This window comes from Eublepharis macularius, chromosome 16, assembly GCF_028583425.1.
Source record: "Eublepharis macularius isolate TG4126 chromosome 16, MPM_Emac_v1.0, whole genome shotgun sequence".
In the NCBI taxonomy this organism is placed as follows: Eukaryota; Metazoa; Chordata; class Lepidosauria; order Squamata; family Eublepharidae; genus Eublepharis; species Eublepharis macularius.
This window is the reverse complement of record NC_072805.1, coordinates 35,066,503-35,079,551: the sequence shown is the minus strand read 5'-3', so window position 1 is coordinate 35,079,551 and position 13,049 is coordinate 35,066,503. Positions and strand designations below refer to the sequence as shown.

Here is a 13,049-nt window from a genome sequence, read left to right as displayed (position 1 = left end):
AGTAATAAGTAATGTATTTTATGTTATTAAATTAATAAGAGTCATTTTGGTTTGATAGGAAAGGTATTGCACATATTTCAGTTTTCTCTAAAATATCAATTTCTCTCTTAATCATTCTCTCTTAATCAGAATGCTCAAGCGGGAGAATATACAATTGAACATTATTAACAGTCCATAAAGTTTCCTCAGCCCAAACACTGGTTGTTGCAAGTCCTTTATGAGAAAATGGAACACACGAGGTCTCACAGTAAGTCAGAAATATACACAGACACACCCTGCACAAACGTTTTAAGTGCTCAGGCATAAATCTGCACATGGTTTGCGCTTGGATTACCAGCAACTGTCCATCACCTCTGTCATTTCTCTTTCTGGAAAACATCTCTAAAAAGCCCTTTATGCTCACAAAAATATTTGACTGCCATTTCTTTCACATATTTGTTATTCTAGCATTCAATAAACCCAACCATTTCATTGTCTTTTTAAAAGAGTCATATTTGGTTCTGCAGCGAGACACATTGCAGGCCCCTGGTAATATGTAATTGTATGCTAGGATTCCTGTAGTATTGGGGGTTAAATGATGAGTGGGATATAATTTTTAATAAATACATTATTAAAATTTGCAGCCCAAGTGAGAGCTCAGGAGACGGGCTGTATGCTGCACAGTGCCCTCCTTGATAGAGGTGAGCGGATTTCTGGACACCTGTTTATAATCAAAACTGATTAAGACACTGGGCTCTGCTTAAAACATTTTACCTTGACACAACTGGCACCAGCAGCGATGATACTTTTTTAAAAATTAAATGAGTGTAAAGGAGAGAATCAAGCAATCTTATTTTTCCCCCCTGTTAACTTGCATCACTGCAGTAACACATTATAGTTTCACCTTCCCAGTAATGAATGAATGCGACTCCTAGCAAGTCAGACTCCGTAAAAACACAACTCTCATCACCCCTGAACAGTCATTATCAGCGTCTCTAATGCACTTTCTAAATGCCTTCCTAGAATTGTGTTTGTAACACTTGAAAAACATTAGACTGTTTATTAGCCGATGTTCTGGGTTCTAACGGCATGGATTTCTTGAAATGCAATTTCAAAGCTGGTGATGATTTCATTAGAAAATGTGCAGCATGACAAGAATTAGTAACTTTGGAAGTGGCTGGAAAAAATCTCTTGTTGCAAAAGGGTGTTAAGTTCCTTATCTTAGAATGCGAAGACCAGTGTTTTAAAGAACACAAAACATTGCTGCTTTGTAAGCTTTCCTGATAATGCATTTTTTATTTAAAAGCACGGACTATACAACACAAGTGTGATGCTGGACTGAAATGCTTGAATTTTCTGTGTTTATAGGTATCTAACCATTTTTCATTTCAGTGGCTCCTCTCCAATCAAAGCCCAAAAAAATGTTTAAAAATCACACAGTAAAGTTAATCCCAAAAATTTAAAAGACAAACCAACAAAGGCCTAATTTCCAAAAGAAGAATCACACAGAATTGTCTTTACCTGCTTCTTGAATGACATGAAAGAAGGAGCTAAACAGATCGTGGGAGAGAATTTGAAAGTTCCAAGAGGACCAGATGACCCTCCTTAGTTTGGAGATCAATCTGGCTTCTGCTTGAGGTAAAATTCATTCATTCATTCATTCATTCATTCATTCATTCATTCATTCATTCATTCAATTTGCAGTCCACTCTCCCCACAAGCAGGCTCAGAGCAGATCACACCAACTTGAAAAACTTCAATGGTACTGTTCAGTACAACCCAATTAGAATATTAATGGCGGAAGATTCTAACAATTTCTCTCTCTGAGTTTACCGATATGATCCATAAACCTCTTCACGCGATCTGAGTCAATGTCATTTGCCCAGTAGCCTTCTTTCTTAAAATGTGAACCAATGATCAAGGCATTCGCATCCAAGTAGTCTTTCACGTTCTCCAGAGTCACTCCAGATCCAATCAATACTGGAATCTTCACAGCATGTCGGACTTCTAGAGGAAGTTAAATAGGAAACTTATCATCAGCCTTGTAAAGCAGGCAAGTCGGGGGGGGGGGCAGTAATCACAGTTTTTATAAAGTAACAAAGTGCACTGCATTGCCGCTAAGAAATTATTTTACATATATGCTTCAAAGATTCAAGATATAGAAAAGTGGTTTTATGACTTATAAGCCACCATTGAGCACTCCAAATCTTAAAATTAAAACCTAAAGAAAATAAATTTTATAACTCTGCAAATTCTCCATACATTGCTGAGGATAGCGGTAGATCCTCTATTGCTCATGTCCCTGAAGAACATATTGAAGAAGGTGCTGGTTTTCATCAGTCTTTGGAGGTAGAAGAATTGTTTTCTTCAAGGGAAAGGACGTTAAACAGATTCATGGAGGAGAGGTCCATCGATGGCTACTAACCGTGGTGAGCAGGGGTCATTTTGTAGAAAAAGAGCTGGAGGAACTCATTAGCATAACTCATTCGCATATGCCACACCCCTTGCCATCACCAGAAGTGTTATTAGCACAACTGATTTGCATATGCCACACCCCCTGACATCACCTATCCTAGCAGTTTTGGACCCAATCCTGGCCATTCAGGGCCGAAATTGGGCCCAAAATGGCAAAAAGGGGCTGAAAATGGCCCAAAAGGAGCCCAGAATGGTCAGGATCGGGCTGCTGCTGAGCGGGAGAGTGATCCACCACCCATCAGAGGCCTGATCTGGGGCGTTTCAGCCCCAATCCAGGCCAAAATGGGCCCAAAATGGCTGAGAGTCAGGTGGGCGGGGCCACCTGCCATGTGACCTCGTTGGGGAACTGCTGGAACTGCATTCCTACGCGTTCTCCCTCAAAATGAGCCCTGGTGGTGAGTAAAGGGAACTGCCATATGCAGAGGCAGCAACACTCTGAGTACCAGTACTGGGAGGCAGCATCTATTCTGGCATGACTTCTGTGCCATGTCTGTTGGCTCTCCAACACAACTGGTTGACCACTGTGTGAAACCGTATGCTGGACTAGATGGATCCAGCAGGCTGTACTTATGTAAAGTCTCTCCATCACAGAATACAGCTCTAGACATAATTCCTGATACTTCAGTGCAAAATACTGAGAAGTTCTACACAAACACAGTCGCCAGCCAAATTTACTTGACTGAATTCCACCCTGATATGGTTGTTCAACGAACAACTTCAACTCAAATGCCGTGTTGAGCAGTTTTGGACTTGCACAGAAGCGATGTGTTCTTGGGCCATACACAGCCTTTTGTGCATATCTTTCCCTGAAACTGAGTATGTGTGAGCTGCTGAGATGATGTTGGATAGCAAAAATGTTTAGCTCCAATGATTGCTACCTGTGAGCAGGATGTTAGCCATGTTGGATTGCAATCAAGCCACCTGGTTTAAAGTACCCAATCGATGCTAAGGAATTGTAATATGATGATCAAATAAGATTTTCAAAGATCATTCTGAGAAATGCATATGAATAGTGGCATCTTATACTGTTGTTAATTCAAAAGCTCTCTAACAGCCCCTCCCCCCCCCAAACAAACCACATATTCTTTTCAAGCAACTCTGAAAGCATTTGTAATAGACTAGCAAACTGGGACTCTTGCTGGTGTCCAGCATTTATTGGTTGCACTCTGCTGCTGCAAATGTTTTCTCTGCTGGAATGTCAGTTCACAAGCTAAATATCCTGCTCCCTCCCATGTTAAGAGTTATGTTTTTAATTTACCTTCATTAGTAATAACCTTTAAAAAAGGTTAGGAAGAATGTCATCATTCACGAGCTACAGCTATACAAAAAATGAAGGCTTTCCAACTTTTTAAAAAAAAATTGGAAATGAGATGTCAAAATGAGAAATATCATGCACATCCGCTTACACGATTATCTGCTTACTATGACAGCTACTTATACCAGACAGTGGTTAAATGGCAGTGGCACAGAATAGTACCCAATAAAGTCCACACGCTACACTACATGGAAAGGGTAGAGCATGATCAGTTTCACATGAAATGTTTGGTAGATTTCTGCAACCCTTTTGACACCGTAAAAAAGAAAGGAAAGCTCCAGTGAAACAAAAGGTGCAAGTGAACACCCAAACAAAACCTTGAACCGTGGGTTTTCAGGGGTTGATATCCCAGCTCATAACCCAAACAAGGACATCTCTTCTGTAATGACAGTGTATCTTTAAGCTCCCAAAGTCTCACCTTCCAGTTCTTTGGGATCTGCCTCCAATCCTGTTGCGGTTCCTGTCAATACAACTCCATCAGCCAGAAAGAATTCAGCAGCCTTCGCAGTCTCTGCTACGCTGACATCAGCTGTCAGAGCATGCGCACTGTAAACAGCAGGGACAGAGTTTGTGATTTGGGGCATTCATAGCTGTAAGTCTTCCGTTTCAGTTCACAGTACTGGCAGAGCAGCCTTAGGGTTCTGCCATAGTGCTTTGGGGATACCTGTCCATTAAGTGACAGTTACCTTCATCACTGTACTTGTAACAGGCATTCTTGTAGCCTAGTACAAAAGGAGTACAAAATATGAGGTGATACCCAGGGGGTATCTCAGAAAGTACTGTGCATTCATATGATTTATTTATTTACAGTCTGCTTATATAATCCAAGGCGGATTATATAATGTGAGTGAAAATACAATATAATCAACAGTTAGGACATCCACTGAGCAAAGTACAGTAATGAACAACAAGTTAAGACACTAAGTGAAGGAGATAAACTAGGGAATGGTAGCAGAAAAATTTGAAAAACAAGCATACAACCAAGCACAGAGATGAAATGTTTCTGAAACAAAGCATAACTAATTTACATGGCATGTAGAAACTTCCTAGTAGGCACATGTCTACATCCGAAGACAATTCCCAACAGAGTAGTGTATAGTCCCTGTCCCTACCAATGCATCCTCTGATCCACTTGAGAGCCAGTTTGGTGTAGCGGTTAAGAGCAGCAGGACTCCAATTTGGAGAGCCAGGTTTGATTCCCCACTCCTCCGCTTGAAGCCAGCTGGGTGACCTTGGGTCAGTTACGGCTCTCTCAGACCCACTCACCTCACAGGGTGATTGTTGTGGGGATAATAATAACATACTTTGTAAACCACTCTGAGTGGACGTTAAGTTGTCCTGAAGAGCAGTATATAAACCGAATGTTATTATTATTATTTCTTCTTTTGACACAGCCCCATAGAAAGCCCTCCTGAATAATTCAGTTTTGCATAGTCTAAGGAAAGCATTGGTGACTTTTTATCAACTGTGAAAAAATAGTTTGTGGCTAGGGAAAGTTGGATTGTTATTGCTGAAGCCAGCTTCGAATTTATCCCTTGTTGCTGTAGCATAGTGGTTAATGGTTGGACTGCAAATCAGCACTCAGCTGGTTTGACTCCCACTACTGCCATGAGCTCTGCAGGTAAGCCGCTCCTCTCAGCCCCAGCTGGTATCAGCACTCTGCTGGTTCAAATCCCACTGCCACCATAAATTCAGCAGGTGGACTTGGGTAAGCCACTCCTCTCCGCCCAGCTCCCCAGCTGTATTGTGGGGGATAATAACACTGACTTTGTTCACTGCTCTGAGTGAGGCACTGATCTGTCTAGAAGAGTGCTATATAAGCACAGTTATTATTATTATTTAAACTATGTATCCGATAAAGGTGTAAACCACATTTTAGAACAGCTTCTGTTTACCTGTGTTTCTTCTTAACATCAGCAAAAATTTGAATGTGTTCTGCTCCTATTTGCTTCCGGTATCTTAATAAATCTCCGGCACACGCATTTAGAATCCCTTCATCCGCCACGTGAGAAAAAACAAAGCCTTCAGCTCGGATAAAGTCAAGACCTACAAATAAAAATAAGCCAAGATTACAGTGATAACATTCAACGAAGGCCAGGGAGAATCCGTTAATCATGGTTCGCGACAAGATGATCCCTCAAAACGGAAAGGGATATTTTATGAAGGGTTAGTGGTGCGTGGGTATGTTGTATGTATACTTAAAAGATTCAAAATTTAAATGACTGCTCCACTACAGTGTTTGCTGATTGACCCAGTTGCCATCTTTCCTCCTAATTTACCATGCAGTTTTCTTTTAGGGATAATGCATATGCTAATTCCAAGGTCCTCTTTCCAATTCTAAAAAAGTCACTCCAGCATCTGACGCAATGATGCCACTCCTCTTGTTTTCCAAGGGAAAGTCACCCCAGATGAGAGAAATATCCCATCACTGGGATGTGATGGGCAAGTAAAAAGGAAAGGAACTGTGTAGCAAACAATGCCTTAGATGCAGGAAATCTTGTTGGTTTTTTCCACCTTTAGAGTCTCTGCAGGCCCATCGGCAGATTTCCACCCCCCCTACAACTGGCTACAGTTACACTTGCCAGTTTTTATGTTATATTATTATTCCTTGATATAATAGATGCTGCATTGTAAGAATAAGAATCTCTGCCCGGCGAGATTCATCTTCTCACTTCTGTTGTCATATTCCACCAGCGGATGAAGACTTTTTTGTTTCAGTTGGCTTTCTCTGAGCGATCCTTCCATTCTGCCCCATGCTCAATTGTTTAAAAAGTTTTAACTGTTGTTTTTATGTCTTTGAAGGTTTTTAGCTCTGGTTTTGATGATGATGATGATGTTTATGCTGATTTTAATTATTTTAAAATGAGATTTTATTATGTATTAATTTGTTAGCGCCTTGGTGATCCTTATGATAGAAAGGCAGAATATAAATTTTGTTAAAAAAATAAATAAAAATAAAAATAAAAAAGGAATTATTTTCTAAAGAGAGTCAGGCCATTTGTTCCATCTAATCCAGTATGGTCTGACTCGCAAAGTCTCTGCAGTTTCCCAGAATTGAGATCTTCCACTGGTGAAGCCAGGGATTCAACCAGGGGTCTTCTATAAATAAAGCATGTGCTCTAATATAGAGTTAGGACTGGAAGCAGAACTCCTTGGAGACCAAACCAATGACTTAGCTTTACCAGCAGCACACTACAACTAAATGAACTAACCAGCCATATGGGAAGCACAGTGGAAAGGGCTGAAAGGATGCAGAGCATTAACTTCCATGCTAACTGTTATATAAAGAAATTGGATACAAACGAAATAAATCTAGAAAAAATATAACCCCAGGCTCCATGTACCATGGACAGAGTGTTCCTGAATGCCAGAAGATGAAGCGATACCTGCAGTGTAAAAAGCACCCACATTTGTATCTTTATCACCTCTATAAATGTTCCAGAATGTCGGTAATATGCATCATTCGGTGCAGCCTCAAACAGATGCAGTTAATTAAATCAGGATCTATGCACAGGAAATTATGCACTACCAAAGAACACACGGTACACCTGTTAATAATGAAAGCAGTTGTGAACAAACCCTGGCAAACTGTTTTAGACGAGAACACTGCTCTTCTTAACCAGAGGAAAAAAGGAGGACACAAGAGGGCACCTGGTTCGAGCCAAGAGAAATTACATAAATTATTTGCTATGCCATTCACAAAACAAAGACATGTTCTGCTATAAAACAATCCCCCGAAATCAAGATTGTGCAACAGCAATGTGTCAAAGTGCTTTCCAACTTACAGACAGATGTTCATAAAACAGGGGGGTTCAGCTGTGCAGCACTTCTCATAACCGGTTTTATGATGCTAAATTTCAGTTTCTTATATTCAAAGGTACACAGCAGAAACATTCCACTAAGAATCATCCTCAGTATCTTTAGTCCCGTTGAGCATCATCAGCCTACAAAAGTATTGGCAATGGGTGGCATGGCGGTCAGTCCAAAATCTTTGATGGAAGATTGTATAAATAGAAACTGAAATGAAGTTGTTGTGATGGCTGTGTGCATGCCCCCGTGCTCCATGCGGGGCCGATTCTGCCCATTTGGGGCCAAAATCAGCCCCAAACGAAGTGCAGGAGTGCTCGTGCAGCTGGCATGACAACATTACTTCCAGGAATAACGTCACTGCACTTGCAGGGAGCACACATGCAGTGTGTGTTCCTGGGGTGCCTGCTGGTGGCAAGCAACCTCTGGGAGCTTGCCACCTCCTGCCAATCACTGGCGGGTCAGTGGGCAAGGAGGCAAACCCCCAGGAGTTTGCCCACCACTGGCGGGCACCTGGGAACCCTAGCCGTGACTCGTTTGTAGAGTATCTGCTTTGAATGAAAAAGGTCCCAGGTTCAATCTCCAGCACCTCCAGTTAAAAGCATCCAGCAGTATGCGATACGAAAGACCTTTGCCTAAGGCCTGTACGACTCCTGCCTGTCAGAACAGACAATACTGACCTGTACAGGCCACTGGTTTGACTCAGAAGGCAGCTTCAGGTGTGTCCCCACATGGTTCCTGTACACTTCTCTCCAGCAGAGCAAAGAGCAGTTTTGACTTGTAAAACTTCTCCACCCTCAAAGCCATCGTACCAATCAAATAGTTTCCTCTCTTTGGTCGCTCTTAATTTTAAAAACCATGAGAGATCCGATCAGAGATCTCCCACAGTCAAGCCTAGTTTCTCCCTGAGCTGTTATCCTCATGCCTTTATTTTCTTTCATTTTCCTCTGCCATCACAGTCCCTCATAAGTATTCTTGCAAGAGATATTTTTTAAAAAAGCAGATGTAAAGGTAATAAAAACACAACTATTTACTTTTATGCCCAAACTTAGAGCGGAACCACAAGTGACAAAAGGCACAGGTTGGACACTTGTCGGCTTCCCTCAAGTTTTGATGGGAAATGTAGGCAGCTTGGCGGAATGTTGGACAAGTGACAGTTGAAAAGTCCATTGGACAGCAGTCGGAGAGCCAAGCTGCAAGACCAGGACGCCTACATTTCCCATCAAAACTTGAAGGAAGCTGACAAGTGTCCAATCTGTGCCTTTTGTCACTTGTAGTTCTGGTGGACTAGGAAGAGTCTAACCAGTGGAGAAGCAGGATGTGCATCTGATCTAGGAGCACTAGAAAGAGCAGAAAACCAGACACAACCATGCTGAATTTGAACTGGGGGCCGATCTTCCTCCAAGAAACATATTTGCCTGCAAGAATGGTGCAAGCGTGGTTCAGGCTCTTAGCAACAGGCAACATCAACTAAGGCTGACATTCCATAAACACCTAAAGCAGTTTAAGTGGTACTTGAACACCCACAAGAAAACTGGATTTTTTTTCAGAGAAGATTTTTACAGCCGTAATAGTTTTACATTGAGGCTTTACTACAGCAATGAAACGGGCTTTGCTTGCCAGTTAACCAGACGGCAGGATAGCCTTTAAACAGGCCGTTTTGCATTTTAGAACCCTGAAAACAAATCATAGTTCAATAAAGATTTGTTAATACAAAATTCTCCTCTTTAAGGGAAAAAAAGCCTCAGTCAAGATTTTAAGACCCAATTTGAGCTGGCATTCCTGAGAGTAAGAGTAATTCTTCTCATGAGTCAAGTTTATACAAGTTTCTGTTAAGAGGAACAGTTTTAAAAACCTGTAATTTTTAGGTATTCTTTCAGAGTTAGGAATAAAATAACGCAGCTGCGCGTGGCTAAATTCATATTTAGAGACCATTGGCCCTTATACGCACATGCAGAGCTGAGTTATGGCAGACTCACTGTTTCTTTTCTAAAAGGGGGTGGGAAGGAACAGGAGAAAAAGAAGGAAAATGGCCATGCATTGCACAAAAGAATGGGCCCCATGCCTCAAGCTGGGGGAGACAGGTGGGCCCGACGTTTTGAAAGGTTTGAGGCTACAGGCTAGTGCTACCTAAGATCGGTTATGTAGCCTTAGAGCCAAGCTATAAGAGACACATTACATGAGGAGGAGCACATGAAGGGAGTCGCAATGTAAAGCTGAGTTTTAAAAGAGATGGGAAGGCTTTGTCAATTTCCCCTCTCTACAGAGCCAGGGAGATCTCTGCTCAGAGGGTTTGTTAATTTCCTCTTTGCCTCTGGAAGGATCTGTCAATTTCACCTCCCCTTCTAAGAGGCAAAGAGGAAATTAACAAACCCTCTGAGCAGGGATCTCTCTGACTCTGTAGAGAAGGGAAACTGACAAAGCCTTCCGATCTCTTTTAAAACTCAGCTTTACATTGCGACTCCCCTCATGTGCTCCTCCTCGTGTAATTCGCCTCTTGTAGCTTAGCTCTTAGACAGGCTCTGTTAAGGTTCCTATTTATTAGCACTGTAGGTTTTGAATGAAGTGAAAGAAGATGGAGTTGGGTGGCTTAATCCTCACACTTCAGAATAAAGATGTCACCCTACTTATAGGAAATGGGGCACGCCTTTTTCCAGATCTTTTTCACCTCCCTAGCCAGTGCGTACCGGATATGATACACAGGAAGGCTTATTGATAGCCACAGGCTGGGAGTACTTATACCAACAAATCTTGTAGCAATGGGTTATGGTTTGACTTTTGACACAGAAATCTAATGCGTCTACCAGACTCCTCCCAACCTCCGAAAATTCATTCTGCTTTTCTAACGGTTGCAGAGAAAAGCAGCTTTAAGTGACAATTGTAATCACTGCTTTAAAAAAAAAACTTCTGAAACAGGGTGGATTCTGGGTATGGTTTTTATTTATAGGAACCCTAGAAATATATCCAGAGGAGTTAGCTGTTAGTCTGTAGTAGCGAAACAGAAAAGAGTCCAGTAGCACCTTTAAGACGAACCCACTATACCGTAGCATCAGCTTTCGAGAATCACAGTTCTCTTCGTCAGAGAACAAAGAGAACTGTGATTCTCGAAAGCTTATGCTACAGTAAAGTGGGTTCGTCTTAAAGGTGCTACTGGACTCTTTTCTATTTTGCTAGAAATATATATAACAATATATATTCCTAGAAGTATATATAAAAATCCGAGTTATGAGAAACTGCATTGATATTGAGAAGTTATTCAGAGATCAATTCAATTCAAAATAATTGGAAACTAGAATGCTATCCCCGAGAAGAAAAAGGACAAAATCATTCAAAGAGTCTTTTCAAAAACCATAGGAAGAATGTTAAAGAGAGAGAAGAGTAAATACGCTTTAAATTATGGCGTGCTCCTTAATCTGAAGACAGATCTGCTGTCTAATCAATTTTGCTTATTGACTGAAGAGCCTGGTAGTTTAAGTAAAGCAAAGCATTCATCTGCAAAAGTGAAAGAAGAAAAAAAAATAGCATTATAGTTTTCTGAAAATAAAATATCATACGAAAAGTAGTGCCAACTCTACGAAATAGATGTTAGGCATATTAGGCCATTCATCTGTCACAGTTTGCATCTAGATGCATTAAAGGGATTGTATAAAAGTAACGTATTGTTTTTAGTATTAATTACCTATCTTTCTTAAATCAGACACACTATAAAATGAAACGCTATAACTTTTCAACCAGAATTTCAGCAGACTAAAACAAAACCCTGCTGGCATACTTTCAGAACAATCTTAAGGGGCGGGGACTGAACGTGCTCAGGGAGCCGATCAGCCTCTCCGTCGACATATCTGGTACTTCTATAGTCATAAACCGGAGTTATGCTGGGGGTGGGGGTTGGGGCTGCCATGACCTGCCATTGGTAGACTTGGAGCATAAACCCCTGTGAAGGCACAGGGATGGGCAGGCCAGAGAGTGGGGCTCGAGTTAGTCAGATCCCTAACCTGCTCCAGGCTGGAGAATGCCCCCAATTGTCATGGAAAGTTACTGTCCGAGGGGCGGCGGTGCCACGCCCTCGGACTCCGCGACCCCCACCCCCTCCCTCGCCCCCGCCCGCGACGAGGCCTACCTGCGGCCCCTGGAGACGGCCGGGAGATACGCCGGGAGGAACACCGGCGCGGCCACGGAAACGCCGCCCAGACGAGGAGGCCCCTTCAACCCCCCGGCGGAGCTGACGGCCGCGGCCGCCGACCCGCCGAGGCCAGGAGCCCGGCGCCGAGCAGCAAGCGGCCGCGGAGGGGGAAGGCCGTCCTCTCGGCCGCAGCCGCAACCACGGCAACCAGGGCCCGCGCCGGCGGGACGCCGCGGCCATGGGCGAGGCCGAGAGCGGCCGCCCAGGAAGCCGGGCCGCGGCGGGACGCCCACGCCGGCGCAGAGCCCCGAGGGGAACCACAACCCCCAGCAGGCCAAGGGAGGGGGCGGGCACAGCCAGCGGAGGGACAGCCCGGGCAGCCATTCAGCAAGGCCAGCTAGAGGGGGAGGAGGAGACAGGGGGCAGGGCAGAGGGAAGGAAGGGAGGGAACAGGGACAAGACAACCAATGGGGCCAGGGCGGATAGGGCAGCAGGATGTGGCCACGCCTGGCCCAGGTGGTGGGGATGGCACTGGGGGCGGGCACTGGAAGGGAAGGGTGGGGTTGGCCATAAGGGGCGGGGGTATTTAGGGAGGTGAGCCCCGAGGCCGAGGAGGAGAGAGTCGCATGTGACTGGGCCAGTTCATCCTGACATTGAAGGGTGACTGGCCGGGTGGAGCTAATTGCTGGCTGGCAACGCCAGACCAGACGGTGGCCGCCCATCTGAGGCCTTAAGGGGGACTCGCCCAAGGGCCAAGCCGGCCCTCACCCAGGGAAACCTCCCCCCCACCTACTGACAGGGACCCAGCACGGACCCGCCGGGGGCGTCCCGCGCCGACCCGCCGCCCCCCCCCGCCGCAAGGGGGCGCCCACACACCTGACAAAGTGGTGGAGAATGCAGGCACTGATCCTGCTGTGAAGCGGCCGGGGCCACGCCTACCCGCCCCGCCAGGGTGGTCCCGCGCCCGGAGCTACCTGCGCCCGTCGACTTTCAGGCCGTCCCCGCCAGGAACTCCCCTCCGGACCGACCCTCCAGAGCCCATGGATCAGGCCGTCGCCGGCGCTGCTGCGGCCCCTGGGCCCACCGGTCCGCCCGCCCCAGACTTAGGACAGCTGGGCCAATGGATGGCGGAACAGCAGGTGCGGCTCCTACGAGACCTGACGGCTCAACAGCAGGAGTCCCAGGCCACCCTCCTGCGCGGGTTGGCCCAAGCCCTGGGCGGAGGAGGGGCCGGCGCACCGCTTGGCCCGAGTCGAGGGACTCCCTTCCAGTTGACGAAGCTGGGAGAGACGGACGAGATCGATGCCTATCTGGAGGCGTTCGAACGAACCGCGGAGGCCGCCCAGTGGC

At 44.8% G+C, this 13,049-nt stretch overlaps 1 protein-coding gene across 1 annotated transcript in view; it reads right to left on the bottom strand.

The window, feature by feature from the left end:
* Positions 1 to 1,255: 1,255 nt before the first annotated feature.
* LOC129344176 (uncharacterized protein F13E9.13, mitochondrial-like) overlaps positions 1,256 to 13,049 on the bottom strand; it is a 33,622-nt gene continuing 21,828 nt past the window's right edge. The window contains exons 5-7 of the mRNA XM_055000702.1: positions 5,665 to 5,815; positions 4,188 to 4,315; positions 1,256 to 1,986 (exon numbers count right to left, since the gene is read on the bottom strand). Of these exons, the coding sequence (XP_054856677.1) occupies positions 1,787 to 1,986; positions 4,188 to 4,315; positions 5,665 to 5,815 (479 nt within the window). The 3' untranslated portion in view covers positions 1,256 to 1,786. The remainder of the gene's footprint in view (positions 1,987 to 4,187; positions 4,316 to 5,664; positions 5,816 to 13,049) is intronic.